Source organism: Teleopsis dalmanni, chromosome X (genome assembly GCF_002237135.1).
Source record: "Teleopsis dalmanni isolate 2A chromosome X, ASM223713v2, whole genome shotgun sequence".
In the NCBI taxonomy this organism is placed as follows: Eukaryota; Metazoa; Arthropoda; class Insecta; order Diptera; family Diopsidae; genus Teleopsis; species Teleopsis dalmanni.
Window position 1 is genome coordinate 86685470 of NC_051848.1, and position 18839 is coordinate 86704308.

The following is an 18839-nucleotide window of genomic DNA, read 5'->3' on the forward strand; positions in this document are numbered from 1 at the left end:
TTCTCTGTGAAAACATCTGTTTACATGTCCCAAAGCGCACATATTTTCAGTATATTTTTTACGACTGCATTCCACTGATTGCACAATACTCTTTAAGCTATACCCGGGCTTTAACGTTTACCACCCACCCATCCACTACCGCAACCGCTTTTGCTATTGGTTTTTATTATTATACGGATTTAATAAGTAATTTTCCGTATGGACTCGAAGTAGATTAATCGCCACGCTTTACGCCACCGCTGCTTCAATATTGCTCCAGACAATTTTAAACGTCGTGAAAAATTAATTAAAGGAAACGTGGCAGACTATGCGGCCTGTCATTCTGCGCACAAAACACAAAACACGAAACACGAAACAGACCTTCCAATAAATTGAATTGTAGTGTTTGGAGCTTCAGTGGGGAGAGCGTGATGTAAATTGTACGCCAAGATTTCTAATTGCTAAATGTAAATTTGTACCAACAACAATGGCAACAAAAATGGCAACAACAAATAAACAACAATACATAGTATACTATATGAACTATGGACGCAGCTGGCATGTGAAGTGTTAATACAACATATCCCGCCAAAACAGCCTTGCCAATAAACACCCAACAAACATACAGACTCTAACACATACATTCATACATTCTTAGCCAAAAACTCAAGCAAACGTGGGAGTTTTTGCTAGAGTTGCGGTGTAACGTAACATAAAACGAAGGAATTGGAGTAGTCACAGTTTTTTTTCGCTTTGTGGTCATAGAAAATTTTATAGGAATTTGCACAAGACACAAAATACTCATTTGTGCCTGGTCGTAGTTACTACCGCATCGCTACACAACTTTGCTGGGCCGCAATGCTTACTCGCGCTGTGCTTCGCTGGCGTATGTCCGTCCACTAGTCTGAGTTTCCGTATTTGGCATGTCCATTCATGAAATTTAGCAGTGTTTAGAAGTCAACACTACTCGCACTGTTATTCGAAGTAGTGTTGTTGTTGCTAGAGCTAGACTGCTAGACTGTATGTTTACCTCACATCTGTTTACCTCACATTACATTGTACATTTACATGCCATTGCAGGCTGCATTTATAATTTTTTTTCTTTTTTTTTTCATTCATGAATACATACATACATATATAGACATATACTTTTTATTAAATTTTTTTTTTGATACTACTATTGCAGTTGTGTTTTTGTTTTAGTGCTATTGGGTACACTGCATAAAACCATAAATATGGGAACCGAATTTTGCATTGCCTTATGCGAATATGGTAAGCAATTCCAAGCCATTTCATTTGGTGTCAGTTTTTTCATAATTTTAATTTTTTTTTTTATAGTATATTGTCGAACGCCAAAATTTTGAATGGATTTAGCGGGATTTAGCGAAAAGTTTGTGGGCAAATTTATTTTACAGTTGTGAATTCCATAAGAGACCAAGTACAATAAGTGAACTGCGGACACCCTTGTTACACGGAGAGACAACTAGAATGAATAGTTTTGTTAGTCAATATTTGTTTCCTCATTAATTTGAAAAACTAACTCCCATTTGCAGATATAACCTGATCACAATATATTTAACTTTATGAATATTCTAAAAAACAATTAGAGTCATGTGCTACAGATGACTGTCACAATTATAAATTCACTATCATTGCTACTACCTTGGTACCTTACAAAAATACTCATATTTAGTTTCAATAAGGAAAAGTTTTGACATTTAATGTATTACTGAATAACAAGGTTTTGACCAAAGTGACAAAGCATATAAGACCTCATCACCGCGACAAAATTTAAATCGAAATTTCTCTCTTTCTATTATTCCCAATTTTTACATTGAGAGCAAAAATATGATTCTCTGTAGAACATGGCTCTTATTACCTTATTTTATATACAATCGTATATAGGTATATACATATATAGTAGAAAATTCAAACTTAAAAGTATTAAAACTGATTATCACATTATGTAATAATTTGATTTGAAAAACGAGTCCTATTGATTCAAACACAACTGCAAAATTGTAAATATATTTTAACAGCCAAAAATATATACAACTCTAAGCTCCTTTTTCTATTGGTTGTACGTGAATTCAATATTAGTTTTCGATTATTAGGATGCGATTACATTGTGTGCGAATTTATTCTAGCGTGTTCGTACGAGCAAATCATATGTATGTATTATAATCGTATGTGAGTGGTTTGTATTAAGAGAGTAGACGTGAAAATTGCCCAACAGCCGGTACTGCGGCCAGAAAAGACCTATTGTACCAGTTTCACTATTGATTAAACAAAGCCCCTTAAAGCTTTGTGAATAAAGTCTAGAACTAAATCTAGAGAAGAGTTCTTAATCTGATCTGGTGACAGAAATTCTTTATGAAACAGGTTTCTTCTGTGCGTTATGAAAGCTCAAAGTCACAAAGAATGTGCATGGTCGTTTCCTCATCTTCGAGGCATTATCTGCATTCCGAGTTAGCAGATAATTGTAGTTTATGAAGGTGATATTTCAGACCATAATGACTTGTAATGAAACCTGTTATCAACCTTAAATTACATTTTGAGAACTTAAGAATGTCTTTGTAGGAGTACGGTGTTATCAGTGCTTTGCTTTGTCTGAGTCCTGGAAACTTTACCCAGTACTCCAGCCGCACATGATTTTCCATTTCCTTAATAATCTGTTTTGTACTGGCCCAGTTTATTCCACAAAAGGGTTGAGGGCCTATAAAAGCAGTTTTTGATGCAGATGTGAGTGGTTACAGTTGGTGATAACTATTCGCGCGACGTCTTGTCTTTCTTAAGCGAATATTTGATTAAACAGAGTATTTTGTTTCAAATTCAAGCGTTCGTGCAAAATCGAAGATGTAAATAGTGAAATTGAAAGGTGTGCATTGTTATCACGTAATTTTCAATTTATAAACAGAAAAAAATTTGAAAACATGTACTACTTTTAGGAAATGAATTTTGCGATTTGCTAATTTCTTTGTTTAAGGAATAGACAAACTCTCCATTTTCATACTTTGAAGAATAAAAATCATGCACCCTAATTCATCTTTTGTTATTTGAAATTAATAAATAACTTGATTAACTATATATTTTGTTTTCCAAACAAACATAACAGAACTGTCAATTCGCAAGCAATGTAACTGCAACATGCGATATGTTCACATAAGAAAACATACGTACGAACACGCAAGACAAAATTCGCATGTAATGCGACCGCAGCCTTAGGTCAAAATCAGTCAAAACATCGACTAACAATAATAAAAAAAAAAATTTCAAATAATCAGATCATCAGATCATCAGAAATCAGTTTAATACGAATAAAATCGGTTTTTATATCAAAGAAGCGGATAAAGATTCTATAGTTTTCTAGAGGTGACTGCAGCAGCTTTCTTCAATAAAAAAATTTTTCCATTTTTTTTGTAAAACCGATGTGGAGTGATGAAATTAATAAATTGAAAACAATTAATAATGAAATTACGGAACTTAAATCATGCACTTCAATTGTAGATATACAAAATGAATTTGATTCCAAAGCGATATTTGTGTCGAATATGGATTATAATGACCAGCCGCTAATTTAGAACTTCACTTCCGTTCATGTGGAACTATGAAGAGAGTGACAATTTTAAGCAATTTAACAATAAATTGGTCACCCAAGTGATTGTGCACTCATCGTGTTTGCTAAAAAAAGGTCCACAAAAAAGCAATGACATTTCATGGAAAGTACTTTCATGGACAAAAAAAAACAAAGCAACAATCATGGGTTCTTCCACGATGGTACCTTGAGTGGCGGTGGCTATTGGAGATATGCTCGTGACGAAGAATCTAAGAGTAAACATTATTGTGGATACGATCGCCGTAAATTTTCTGCACCATATTAGAATATAGTATAATCACTACAATGAATTGTGGGTTTTAAAAAGAAAATAGTATATAAAGCAATATTGTGCATTGCCAAAAATATGGATATCTAAGAACATACCCTTACTAAAGTAACCGATTAACTACATTTTAATTTAACAGCCAATATGAGTGGCTATGGATTAATGGAAATTCGTACAGCACTTACAAAAAATTATAAAATTTTACTTAAAATCTAAATTGGCAATAACATATTTGCTGTGTGTCAGATTGGCATACAAGATGTGGTGCATATTATTAACATTTTTATTTATTTCAATTCTTCAATAATTAATCTTCTGTTAAACACACTTAAAACACTTTTCCTAAATTTGTACAGGTTATTAGTAGTGCCACCAATTAATAAGACTTTAACTTGTTCTTCGGATAGAAGTGCTTCATCAAAAAAAAACGTCTATGATCTCTGAAAATCGGACATACTCCAATAATGCCGCCTGCTGTGAAGGGGTTACAATATTCCCGAGGTAAGGCTTGCCTGTCGTAAGAGGTGACTAAAATCCTGCTGACACGCCGACACTTGTGCTTGCGACAGTCGACCGCAGCTTCGGCTGGGCTGACCAGTTGCGGATGAACTCGTAGTGGCTATGGTTAATACCCAAACATACGCAGGAAGAATGTTCAGGTTGCATATTCACCACCGGGTGCTGTAACCCAAAGATCAGCTAAGGTATTAGTAGGCCTGGCATCGTACCATTGACGTCTTGTATCACAACATGTATTTTTGAACACCGTAGTGTTAGGCCAATATGGCATAGAATGCTATGTTAAATAACATAGAGACAGCACGCTCCAATAATATGAGATATATTTTTTTTGTGTTTCATGCAATATTTTGTATGTAATAAGAATCAGTGCAACAAAATTTACTTAATATATTAAATACCCCACTGCATGTATCTACATCATAAAAATACGTATTGGGCATTCACGTTTATTAGCTAAATTATCAACAAAAATTCAGATATAAATATGAGCAGTATTCTCCAATGATAATACGTCCCAAATATTTTTTAACCTCTATCAAATGTTACGGTAGCACTTAACGATATAATTGCAAACCAAATATTTCAATTGTCTTACTAAGTCTCACTAATTCTAGAGAATTATTTTTTAACACTACAGCCGATAGTCACAGCCTACTATACGGTATAAGAGTGACATTATTTTCGAATCAAGATCTGTTTCAGATCTCGTCTAAACTTAAACACATCCATTGCTTGTTACTTTATACTCCTCTTATGGTTGCTGTCACTCGGTTTTTGTATGCGATTCATTACTTACAAGCAGACCCTCAAAAATGTGTCTGAACTTTATGGTAATACATACATATACGAATAAATCGAACCTATATGTTCCGGTATTCGTTCTTTGAACCCCAAGAATAGATCAACATTATGTATGCGTAGCTGCATGGATATAGGTACATAAATGTTTGACAGAATGTTGAACTTTTAATTAGACATTGTTGACATATTGTCTACAGAGCAGCAATCGAGTAGAGGGAAAAGTTAAAAGAGTTTCTTGCACGGCGCTCTGTCTTGAAATTATTGTTCCCGTTCGTTTGCGCTTCCTGCATGAGTACTCATGCTTCCTTTTTTAGTAGCTCATGTAGATGATAATTATTATTATGTGTGTTCTTTTTGTTGCTGCAATTTGCGACAGCATTTGCCGTCATTTATTTGACTACTGCTCACGGTCGGCTCTTTTTGCGCCGCCTTAACTTCTTAATTGGTACTTGTATATGTATGTGTGTATGTGTGTATGCGTGTGCTTAGCTTATTTTATTGTTGATGTTGTTTTTGGTATTGTTGTTGCTGGAGCTGTAGCTCTGGAGCTGAGGTTATTTTTATATACCTACATATGATGTTTCTGCGAGTATACTTGTTGTTGTTGTTTGGTTGGTTGTTGTTGTTGTGAAACGTTTTGTCAAGAATGAAATACGCTGTTGTGAATGCAAAAAAGTGACGTTCTGCATTTAAAGGCAGAAGGCAAATGGCAAAAATGGCAAAAATGGCAGAAGACAAACAGAAAATAAATAAAAAAAAAATTCTTGCACACTTTTTTGTGCGCACAGCAACAACAACAACAACAAGAACAACAAGAACAACAATACAACCAAAAGCAATGGTTGGGAAATATCAGCAACAACAACAACAGCAACAACAACAGTTGTTAACTTTTTATTTGTGCCAAGTGTAAAAGTAGTTTTGTTTTGCTTGCAATGAATAACTTTATTGTTTTGGTATGCATGAGGAAGTGTATGCATGTGTGTGTGTGTGTGTATGCGAGTACGTGCAAGCCTGTGTAAGTGTTTATTGCTTAACATATACGTGTAGCGTAAGTCACTTGTCACAATTTGGTGCACAAAATGACACGCTGCAAGGTCACGTCACATTAATTTGGTGACAATGATGAATTTTGCAAAGGGTAAATAAATTCAAATAATTCATTCCGCCTCTCTCGCGTGCTTCCCCGCCGATTACCACGGTGCATACATAATTGTCTCTTCGGAGGCGAGCAGTTGACATTTGGAATATGAGGAGAACTTGTTGACTGCAGCAGTCAAGCTAGACAGCAATTAACTGAAACATTTGAAATATATTAACACAATTTTAAATATTTTTACAAAGATTTCGCGTTTATATACTAACTTGAATGCATTTCATTCTTCTTATTTATAGATTTTCGCCGAGCAACCGCTACGCATTCGCAGCATTTCACGCCACAATTTTCCGCTACAAAGTTGCCAGTTGCCATATTCAGAGTTATTAATTAAACTTAATGAAATTTTAGACTGTAATTAAAGAGAAAAAAGAAAGAGCGAATAAATTACGGACAAACGGGAAAGCGTGAAAGCGTGAAAAAATATCAAAGAAATCCAAACTCAAATTGAAAAATGTTTTTTTGCCATTTTCGAGCTATAACCGGAAATAGACATCAGCAGCAACGTCAACAGGAGCACCTTGGCACCGCTGGCAACACTGGCAGCCTCTAGCCGATTTTAGTGCGTGTGAATTACGAGAAGTTCGCATCTAAAGTGTGTGTTTCGCTCAAGAGTGGCAGCAGTTGGAAGCGAAGTATTTCATCATAAAATGTTGGCAATAAAACTTCGACAATTGAATTCATTCAAATTGCAACAGCAACATTTGCTCAGCTGCCGTTTTGCATCAAATTATTTTAAAAGTTATTGCCGCATTAAACGACATCGTCTTAATAACAATAAAACTTTATGTTGGCTGGCATTGACTTTGATTTTATTGAGTGGCGCTTGGAATGAGCCGAACGGATGTCACGCCTTCGACATTGGTAAGTCAGTCAATTGCCTGCTTTTGTGCAATGGGAGGGTCTCTTTATAGAGCAACTATGTTGTTCGTTCATAGTAAGCATTCTACACTTTCAAACATTCAAATACTTTGTTGCTTTTAATTACAATTAGCATTTCAAATTTTATTTATATTATTAGTAAGAAGAAGTGAGGTAAAGTCTATGAAATACAACATGAAGTGCAATAGCTATAAATATTATAGCTTTAGCTATATTAGGTCTTTTCTTTTGTAAGCATATCACAAATTTAAACGACCGCTTATTTTAAAAATTATATATGAAACAACAACACTGCTGGCTTATTTAGTCCAACCTTTTTGAAATCGCTTAACTAATACGCAGCTCAAATCACATGGTTGCCAACACTAAAAATCCGTCTATTCTGAACGATTTCTGGAAGTATAAATGAAAATTTCAGTTAACTGTCAACGAATGATTGCGTTACTTATTCGCATTTCGTGTCGTCATTGTTGGTAACAAATATTTTACTTTTTCTATTTATTATTTTACTGTTAAAAGGCACGAGAAATGATATTTTATTCAAAATCATACAAAACCAAAATGTTCTTACCAATAATTGCAAAGAATTATTATTCACTATAAGCCGAACAAAATTTCCATTTTTTCCAGAGTTGCCATGGACAATACTGCTAATTTCATTTATTCTTTTACGACATACTTACAAAAGAAAAGGCCTATTATAGAATATTAATAACACGTGTATTTAGCCGCCCTGAGAAGCGGAAAAAATAACAAGTCTTTGCTAAACTCCCTGAGTTTACCATCTATAATAAATTTTCTAATCACATATGAAACTGTAAAAAATTATCGACACTGTATATCCCTTATCTATTGTGAAACTTCGTTGAAAATCTTAACGAATATTCCAGGCATCTGTCGAAAGTTGTTTGTGAACAAAATATTTGACCATATATTAAGAACCGAAAGTAAATTTGCTCTTTTCAAAATAAATATTAAAAAAAACTTTTATCTATGGTGCTTTAAGTCAATTTTTAAAAATGTGCTCTAAAAGTTTTTATATGATCGTTTTTTCTTCTTTGCAAGTACTCAATATAACATAAAAGTATTCTTATATCATATATTTTTCATGAAATTACAATACGTCCTATGGCATCATATAATTAAATTGCTTTACGGCTGTCACATAGCCATTAGACACAATACACTACAAGGTGAGATGAAAAAACTGCAACAAAGTAAAACGCCATAATTTTTTCATTTTTTTTAAATTTTATTGAATGAAAGCAAAAAATGTCGGAAATAACATCAAATTTGAGAATCGGTTTAGATTTGTTCGAATTGGCCACCTTTGGCCCGACAAGTGGCTCTGCGGTATTTTGTCCCATTCTCGGCGAAGCGCTTGCTTGAGATGATCGACACTTTGGTATTTTTTAGTTCCAACCTTGCTTTCCAAAATACCCCAGGCACAATAGTCCAACGGATTGGCATCCGGAGATTTTGGTGGCCATTGTGCGGTGGAAATGAAGCGAGGAACCTCATTTCTTAACCATTCTTGGATGGCGCGTGCTGAGTGCGATGGTGCTGAGTCCTGTTGGAATGTCCAAGGTCTGCGGCCGAAATGTTTGCGTGCCCAGGGCTTCAGAACTCCCTCCAAAATATTTTCGCGATAGATTTGCGCATTTAATTTGACACCACGGTCGATGAATACGAGCGGCGAGCGACCATCGGCTGTTATGGCGGCCCACACCATCACCATGGCCGGCTTTTGAGTTGTGATGGCCAACCGAAGTTGCAAATTTTCAGCTGACCTCTCTGGCAAGTAAACACGATCATTTTGTTTGTTTACAAACTGCTGGATAACGAATGGTTTCTCATCGGAGAAAACCAAATTCGGCAGTTCACCACTTTCGGCCAAGCGAAACAACTCTTTAGCTTTTTCGAGTCTAACTTTTTTTTGCGCATCAGTAAGATCTTGCACTTTTTGGAACTTGAATGGCTTTAGTCCAAGCTCATTTTTCAATATTTGCCGAATGGCATATTGCGATATGTTCAGCTCACGAGCCATTTTTCGTCCACTGCGACGCGGATTTCGTTCAATTCGCTTTTTCACTTTTCGAACCATTTCTGCCGATGTTGCTGTTTTTTTTCGTCCACTTCCTTGACGTCGGGCTACGCTACCAGTATCATGGTAACGAGCGATGGTACGAGACACAAAACATTTATTCACTTCTAAATGCTGGAGGGCTCTAACGATAGCCACTTGTGGTTTTCCAGCCAAATGCAAAGCAATCACACTATCACGCTTGAATTCCATCACAAATAACTTTTTTTTTGAAAAATTCCCACCAAAATGCTTTTGTGCGCTTGTAAACAATATAATGAGCTGTCACTAGAATAAATCTGACAGCTGTGGGACGAGCGGTTTAGAAATGACAGCAGTCTGAAGTTGGTTGCAGTTTTTTCATCTCACCTTGTAATTCCTTTGATTGGAACAGATTTTTAGAGTTTTTGCACAGACCAGTACATCATCACAAGTTCTATTACTTACACACAATCAGAAACTGTTCATATTCATATATATGAATATATACACAAAACTCATTTACTATGGTCTTGAATGAAAATTAACCCATCCTCCAAAAGCAATCCAATGCGTTCATATTGTTTCACTACAAAGTATTATTTATTACTTCGTAATTCTATAGTTTTTTGACGCATATAAATCTACAATAATAAGTTAAGCCACTCTGTACGATACCTTTTGTTTCGCAAAAAAGCAATATGTGTGGTTGCCAAAAAAAATATCTGCGATAATAGTGTTTCGGAGAACTAGAGTTATTTAATTTGAATGTCTTCCCATAATCTCGTTGTGAATTATCTTCCATTTTCTGAACCATGTTCTCAACAATTCTTCAGGATGTACCGCTATATAGCGGTATTCAATTCGGTGTGCCTTGGTGATGAAAGTTTAACACTATCATTTTTGATTCAGCGCTCAAAGACTATTTTTCCCAATGCAGAATTGATATTTTTATCGCCAGATAATAGTTAGAAAAATAAACCAGATAACCATTTTTCATCTGCACAGATTGATGCTCCAGTCTTATAGCTTTGAGTTAGACAGTTGACTTCTTGGTAAACGTTACTGGAATCATTCCTGTTTCTATATCCTACTGTCGTGATATTTTTCGCACACGGTTCGAAAAACTCCTGATATATTTCATATTAGTTCAAAATGAAACAAACTTTTCAAAAAATAAACTAGACTCAATAAAGCGTAAGAATTCCATCCAACTACCTATTTGTCCCATTTAAAAAAAAAAATTTCTTAAATCAGTGATTTCTAAGCAAACAAAAGTTCAATACTTATTTGACAAATATAACGTAATACCAAAAAATATTAATATTTTCTTAAAAGATTCTTACACAAATGCGGAGGATACTCAACAGAAAGGCCATACGAAATTTAACCTTTTTGAATTATTATAAAAAGTCAATCACTGTCATTGGAAATAAATTCGATGGCTGTGGTGGTTTATGGTCGCTCTACACTGATGTTTTGAGAACGTGGCGCCAAGATCAATACATGTGGCTGCAAGAGAAAAGGTATTCTGAAACTTTAAGTAACTAAGCATTCCAATATAGAAATTGTGGCAATACGAATCGATAAAGACTGGCACACAATATTACATATATCACCTATCATCTCCACCCGAAGTCCACGGTCACCGCATGTAACTCTGATTAATTTTTAGGTGTTGTTAATCAATAAAGGTATTAATGTACTTAAGAAAAAAATTTTTTTGGCGAATGAATTAAAACTCAATAGAGTTGTATGGATTCATATTCTAGAGCAGAAGAGCAATGTGTTTGTCGACAGATTTATGCCTTAGTTCTCATGAAGCGGTCTTAGATGGCAATATCAAAAATTAAAAAGAATTGATTGTTTTTGGAATTATTAATTATTTATATTAAGAAGACCAAAACGGTATGCCTATATGGGTTGGAAACCTGGCTTGCTAACTCCGAAATCGAAAGAAGACAACAATCATTTATCAATCAATGCCTGCGCAACATATTAGCCATATGGTGGCCTAGAACGAAGAGTTATGGAGAATAACACACCAAACAAACGTAAACAGCGAGATAAGAAGATAGAAGTATGGTTAGATTGAACGTACACTGCGGAAGCCTTATGAAGATATCGTGCATGCTGCACTTACTTGAAACCCCCAGGGGACAAGGCGTAGTCGCAGACCAGCAATGACAAAATGTAGAAAGACAATTCACCAGGAGACGGAAAAATCATTTAACGAGTTGAGAGCAATAGCACAAAATAGACACTAACCTAAAACTTTAGTAGATGCCTTAATTTCCTAATGGAGTATGGAAATAATAATATAATAATTTTAATGAGGATTTTAGAATTTCATTATTTATAGTGGAAAATTTTAGATAATACTTCCCTAAATAAATTACATTACTGTTAAATAGAACGCTAATTAGTTTCAATATAAAATTACTTCTATGTTTATATTTTCACCGGCTTTACCCATAACCACTCAATTTTAAATCAATTAAAGAATTTTATTAGTTAAATGTTTTCCACTTAAAATATTCATTCGTATAATAAATGGCATAAGAAATGATATAATATTGATTCTATTACTATTGCAGGAAATTATTTTTAGGCAAAACTAATTACAATCACGTTAAATTATTAATTAATTAAACATATTTTCGCAGTTGTATTGTTTCGAATATTATTGCCTTTGTGCATTGCGCATTAATCATACAAAATTTATTGAAAATACTTAAAACAATCATAATTCTGCGTTAATTGAAACAAGTAAACTACACAACGTAAATATCAAATTAATCACACACAGCAAAACATACGCCCCCACCCCCGTACAAAGGTGCGTGGCATGCACATTTTCCAAAGCGAAGTCATTATTCATGCACGCAGCGAAATGGGCAATAATTCATGATTTCTACATTCGATGAATGTGCGAATGAAACGCAAGATAAATCTAATTGAGATAAGCGCTCATTAAGATAAAACTGCCATAATTTCTAACATTGAGCGCCTAACAGACAAAACGGCCTTTATTGATGTCGTAATTGCAATAACAATAACAATAAATAATAAGCGAAATAAATGAATATAAATGAACATTTCATTCCCATCCACAAACAAATTACGTGCAGATATATTCATTTGATTTGATTTAATTTGATTTAATTTTTTTATTAATTTTTTATATTTGTAGATTTCAGCAACGGCGTTTTCGCCTTCGCTTTCGCTTTCGCTTCGGCTTCGGTTTCATTTTTATCGCAGCCCATTTCATTTTATTTCAATCACTTTCTTAATTTCCAGCAATTTCATCAATTTCATCAATCTGAACAAAAGAAATTTATTTACACTCCTTTTTTATTATTTATTTCTATACGTATTTCCAGTTTTGTTTCTTTTCCTTTTTTGTTGTTTGTTTTTTGTTCTTTGTTTCTTACTTCTACTTTAGTTCTTTTATTTGCAAAGAAGATAGCATCTGGCGAGGCAACAACAATAATAAGATTTCTGCAAAACAAAGCAACAACAACAACTATTACAAAAGCAAGAGCAAGTACAAATAGAATAAAAAGAACAGAACCACAAAAAAAAAACAATTTTTCTCGTATAACTTAAGAGCTAAAGGGTCATAAACTGTTATTGTTACTCTTGTTCGAAAGTGCGAGTTCAGAGTTCAGAGCTCCGCGTAAGCATCAACAATATTATCATTCCGTGAATAATTAGATGCCATCAGTCAGTATTTAAGCACGATAAGTCAAATCATAAAAGGAGCATGAAAACCAAAATAAAATTTGAACTCACTGAGAAGTACATAGATGTAGGAAAAGACAGGAGTGTCTCTGAATGGCTAAGCTGACTAAGAAGTACGTAGCACAGACTAGGAAAAATAAAAGACAACAGATTCCTATAGATTCCTAAATTGATTTTTGTTTTTCTAGTTTTAAGCAGAAGTTTCATTATTGCAAAAATTGATTGAAAGGCTTTGATTAACTCTCGTTATTCGTACATAATTCACTCTAAATTCTGATTGCAGCAACTCTAAAAGAAAAAAGTGCCGTGTGAATGCATACTTAAAGATATACATAAATAGTTCGCCGCGCGGCAAGATTTGAAACACAATGTTGCTTCTCGTAGCATATAATATTTATTTTGCTCTTCGCAAGTGATGTTTAAAATAAACGAACATCACACGGGAAATTTATTCCTGCATGAACGATCATCTCTTGCAAACTCCATTAAAATGGTTACTTAAATAATTATAGTTATTCTAGTTACTATAGTATAATATAGTATTAGTTATATAATAACTAATTATACTTATTATTTATATATATAATTTATTAATTTTTACAAGTATATATATGTATTACACAAAAGTAATAGAAAACAAATCGTATATTTGGATAATTTTAGGTATTTTTTTAAGTAACAAATACTCGCACTAAGTCCGTGTGCGAGTTCGAGTAAATTGTAGTAAATTGAAATTTCCTAGGGATTTTTTAAATTATGTAAATATTTATTTATTTATTTATAGCACTTATATATCTTTGGTTGAAAGTTTGAATATATATTTATTTTTTTAGTAAACATTTTTTAAAATTTTTACAATGGTAGCACCTAATTTACCAAATTTTTATCTAATTTAACCTACTTGAAATTCTGGTAAATATTAACATTCGCTGCCATACCGATGGCCTCAATACACTAATATGTAGATATTTTGAATTTCATTAAAACTTTTCTGTCGAACACCGTCAGTGTTTCATCATTTTGTAATAGCGTTCATGCTTTTACACCATACCGAAGGACAGAAAGGATCACCGGCCTATAGAGCATAAGTTTTGTCAATCAAGAGAGAGCTCTACATGCGAGTTTTTTTTTGGTCTATAATTGCACTCATTAAATATGATTAATCCTCTTCGGATTTCTGAGCTAACAAAGTTGTTGTTAGTTACTGTGGTGTCGGGATAAATAAAGCTCTTGATATATAATTCTACTGGCCCAATTCTGCCAGTAGCAGAGACATACTTCAGTTTGTTCAAACTCATCGCTAAATTTAATTTCACAGTAAGGTCAACACTTATATCAGACCTGCCAGGCCTAATTTTTTTTTTAAACACTACTTATACATTTACATATTGTATCTTCTCTTACAATGAGACTAACAATAAGTTTAAAATCTTATCTCACTAATTACAATATTACTAATTTTAACTTTAACTGTACCTTGTATAAAATAAAATAAAATAAAATAAGTAAAGCTTATATCACGGACCTCTCTTAAATCAATGGGTTAAATTTTATTGAAGTGAATGTTAAGTGGGTTATTAAGAAAGCAGTTAAACTTTAACAGATTACTAAAGAGGTTTTTTACTAAAGGTTTTTACTTCAAGCTTTTGAATTTTAATTAATGGCTGAACGGCCAGCTCTTTTTAGGCGAAAAGTGATGGATAGAAGTGTGAAATTCCTTGCTACGGGGTTAACATGTTCTTTCAGACTTTTATTGTATTATTTGCTTATATTGTCAAATTCTGTTGTAGATCTCAGTGGATACTTTCATTCCTAATATACTATTGGCCACAAGTGATTGTTCTTAGTATTTTGGACTGAGCTCTTTGGATAATTTCAATATTTGAGATACTAGCATTACCAAATAACTAGATATCATAAGTCCATATTGGCTTTAGGATACTGTTATACAAGAAGCACAGGGAGAATTGAGTTTGTACTCAAGGCACAGGGAGAATCTGTTATTAATGAACCAGTGTAACTTAGAGGATTGAAGCTTTATTGGAATTTGAATTTATTTGAATTGAACATTTCGTTGTGGAACGCCAGCTTCTATTGGAAAATTAGTAGAAGTAAGTGATTTACATTTGAGTTTTTGAAACTTCTGTTCCGTAGATACGATTCTTCTATATGAGCTCATTATGCCATATTTTGTTAAATGCTTTTTTGACATCGACAAATACAGCGGAACAATATTCTCTGAGGTCAAATGCGTGTCTTATTTCGTTCGTTATATGATTTACTTGCTCAATACTTCCATGTTTTTCTCTAAAGCCAAACTGGTGGGAGAGATTTTATTTATCTTAACTTAAACTACACACTATTTTAAATTGAGAAGATAAAAGAAGGTGTTTCGTATTCATTTGGGAAGAGTAGAAGTTCGGTGTTTCTTTAATGAATCACTAATGTACAGTTTCAACCCCATTAAAACAAGATGTTCCAAAAGAGATTTATCTTTTAAGCGATAGTGCCTAAGAACCGATTGGATTGTGTTTGCTACATTGTAAACATAAGCTGCCACCTTGCAGCATGATACTTCTAATTCTAAGAGAAAGTCATTGATGACGAGATTTCATAATAAACATGCCAAATTCCGGGGTAGTGATTTCGTCACTACCCAAAGTTGACGTGATTGTTCTATTATATAGAAGCTGCCTAATAAATTTAATTATGTCCACGTTAGTTTCAAGGTTGCCATAATTTTTTTTTCCAAAATATACAGTATAAATATCGCTGTATAATATGATATAAGATTTTAATCGTGTAATGTGCTGTTTATGTAGATAAATAAAAATATAGATAGATAAAAGTTGTAATTAAAAATTAAAATTGTTTCTGTTTGTTAAAGTTAATTAATAATAATAAAGTTAATGAAATTTAGAACTAGATCCAATCGGAAGATTACATTATTCTTTCAATTTAGTGTGGTTCAATGGGAAGTTCATTTTATTTTCGCCTCACAGTAAAATATAGTAATATTGCTTAATATCTTGTCGATTATTTTAACGATACCCTTCAAAATAATATTATATCATTTTTAAAATGAAGTCCTACTTTTCGCAAATGCACAGCCGTTTCATCTATTTTTTGATAGCATTTCGCTCCATTTTAAGAACCACATTATGGCGACATAAGCAATTCAACATTAATTGGTTTCTAAAACACTTGTGCCATATATGCACATAATCGAAATCTCTATGGACTTTAGCATTTCTGGAAAAGAACATATTAAATTTTCATCATTAATTATGAAATCATTTCCGATGTGAACTCCCTATTAGAACTTCAAGTCAAGATAAATTCTTCATGTATATTTGGTATGTACTGCATGATATTGATATTTCTGTAGATTTTTTCTTCCAATATAGAATCTGCGAACTTTGTAAATTTTGTAAAATTTGATCTTTCTTGAGGACGTGACATGTTGTTACCATGAATCCTATATACATGTAGAGTAAAAGGTAAAACTTCATCAGTTATAGTTGAGTTATTCGAGACAAAATTGTACTCAGTTCAGCTTTCGTGTCATTCAGGTAGCCTACGATTAACGTCAATTTGGTGTTCGTTGCCTTTAAGTTTGGGTACTAAAATTATCGTTACTTAGCCTATATAATTAGATATCATTTATCTCTTTAAAATACCTCGCATTAGTTGCGAAAGAGGACATTTCAGAAGCAGCAGAAATCGTTGTATCCATGGATTCAGATGGAAGATTTTGAAAAGCTGCGTGCTCTGCAAAAAAGGGAGAATTGGTACTTTGTGGAGACAACGAAACTTGTGGCACTGCAGTGTTGAAGAGATTGAATCTTGTGTTCATTTGTGATAGTGTTGCACTTTCGACTACTGTTAAGATTATTAAATTAGTAAAATATAATTTGAGTTAAAATGAATTTCAAGAGCATACTAATATCATCGCTTCTCTTACCATTTTGCCCAACACGTTCATACTCCAATACGCGAATTTTATTTGTGACTAATACATCTCTTTGAGTGACTTTAAAAATATCATTTCCTTTTATTTCAAAAACTTAAAAATTAAAAAAAAAATTAATGAATTTCTATATTATTGGTGTGTGTAATCAGTAATTGTTAAGATATCGTTAGTCATCAGCACACACCAGTACAAAGTAGTCCCTGGAAAGCAATGCAAATCAGTCGTCAGTAATAGTAGTGGCAGATTTGCATAATGCAATTGCTTTCCTACTTTTTTTAAAAATTATTATCACTAACTAAAAATGTGAAACCGAACGGGAAACTTATCAAAACTACAATATGAATATAGTCTACATTATATAGTCTATATTACTTACACTCAACCGGTGGTGCACATTCCTGTTTTTGCTCCATCCACTCCACTTTATTGTTTTGGGTAGCCATTTTGATGTTGTACTTCCTAAAAGAGTCTGGCGTAATGACTTTTAGAAGTTTTGAGACCTTTCAAAAATAAATCTTAAGTTGAAAACATTTCTAAAATTTTGCAGTTGCGTAAAGCCTAAAATTATTTTGATTCTAAATACAAATTTTGGTACTTATTTTCATATCGACAATTAAAAAATGTATACACAAAATAGTTTTTTCTGTTTTTCAAAACCTACTTAAATTAATACTTGGATGTCCATGTTTGAGTTTTACTGCTTTTTGAAGCAGAAAATTCATTTTATACAACACTTTCGCACATTCATTCCTTTAAAACTCGGACACCTTTTTGACCTCATGATCTACGATTTGGCTGAAATTTTTTTTATGAGCTCCTTTCATAAAATAAGAAGACCCAAATCTCGCGAAAAAATTTTGTGATTTTTTTCCTAGGAGATATGGACCCATGAAGTGATATCAATAAACCGTACATTGAAGTACCTCCCCACCAGATAGAGAGGAAACCGAATAATACACACGCAGACATATTCTGGCTTTCCCTTATTACCTGAAAAAATCGCTGTTGAATTGAAAATATTTTGGCAGACTTATCCAATTTTGGAACAAATCTATATCTTTTAGAAAAACCGATTCAATAAAAAATCACAAAACAAAAGTGAAAATAATACCTTTTACAAAGTGTTTTGAAAGGGTGGCAACATTATAGCGGAAGACGATGAAGGCTCATTTACAAAACCTGATTACTTAATTATATACAGCCAAACTAAATTGTTATAATCAGTGACTAGCTTTTGTTATTGGTGTTGTTGTTGTTGATAATTTTATTGTTGCTCACAGTTTTCTTCTTCTTACACTTTCGCATTTGTTGCCACTGTTTTTGTTCATGTTCGTTATGTTTCTAAATGTATCACTGCCTTGGTGCTGTTCCTGTCTATTAAACCAGTGTTTCTCAACTCGAAGTGTTCCGCAGAGCAGTTCTAACATTCCTACAAAAAAAAAATATATAAATCGAATAAAATCAAACTATAATAGAACCGGCGATTGGAAAACATTCTTTTAAATTACACTTGGAATAATTTTGACATGAAAAGAACAACATTAATAACAACTACAACAACAAACTTTTGAAGCTCTGGCATATTTTCATTATGGAAATTAATTGTAATTAATTGCAAGCAATTAATTAGGTTTAAATTACAACAAAATCATTCAGTGAAAATCAAAATGAGTTTGGAAAATGGTAGATGTGTTCTGGATTTTTTAGTATTTGTACGTTCTCTTAGGAAAACTAAGTGGAGTCCATATCGAATAAGTGAGAAGTGCTATATGCCACAATTTAGGTGATCTGTTGTGAACAATTGGGGCATTGACAGTTGCATTGAGCAAGAAAGGG

At 33.3% G+C, this 18839-nt stretch overlaps 2 protein-coding genes across 5 annotated transcripts in view; one reads left to right on the plus strand and one right to left on the minus strand.

Moving 5' to 3' along the window:
- Positions 1–18839, plus strand: part of LOC119687189 (discoidin domain-containing receptor 2) — a 229676-nt gene that overhangs the window by 57001 nt on the left and 153836 nt on the right. Inside the window, exon 2 of the mRNA XM_038101441.1 lies at positions 6582–7206. Coding sequence (XP_037957369.1) covers positions 6993–7206 — 214 coding nt within the window. The 5' untranslated portion in view covers positions 6582–6992. The remainder of the gene's footprint in view (positions 1–6581; positions 7207–18839) is intronic.
- On the minus strand, positions 12305–17578 carry LOC119687190. Of its 4 annotated transcripts, XR_005253113.1 has the most exons (6): positions 17380–17578; positions 16995–17096; positions 16711–16912; positions 16124–16653; positions 12660–12787; positions 12306–12608 (listed from the first exon to the last, which is right to left on the minus strand). XR_005253113.1 is itself a non-coding variant. In XM_038101442.1 (4 exons), the coding sequence occupies exons 1-4, from the start codon at positions 17444–17446 to the stop codon at positions 16641–16643; spliced, it is 384 nt and encodes a 127-aa protein (XP_037957370.1). In that variant the 5' UTR covers positions 17447–17578; the 3' UTR covers positions 15910–16640. The 4 variants fall into 4 exon arrangements, 1 of the variants encoding a protein (XP_037957370.1); XR_005253112.1 differs by having other exon boundaries at positions 12305–12787; XR_005253114.1 differs by lacking the exons at positions 12306–12608; positions 12660–12787 and having other exon boundaries at positions 15910–16447; positions 16501–16653.

What these genes read in the sequence shown, in the direction of transcription:
- LOC119687190 (XM_038101442.1), bottom strand. Translation starts at nt 17,446, where the DNA reads ATGGCTACCCAAAACAATAAAGTGGAGTGGATGGAGCAAAAACAGGAA. An exon ending in ATGTGCACCACCGGTTGAGT is followed by an intron (nt 17,097 to 17,379) that starts GTAAGTAATATA and finishes TTAATTTTTAAG; the next exon opens with TTTTTGAAATAAAAGGAAAT. An exon ending in TGAACGTGTTGGGCAAAATG is followed by an intron (nt 16,913 to 16,994) that starts GTAAGAGAAGCG and finishes TAATCTTAACAG; the next exon opens with TAGTCGAAAGTGCAACACTA.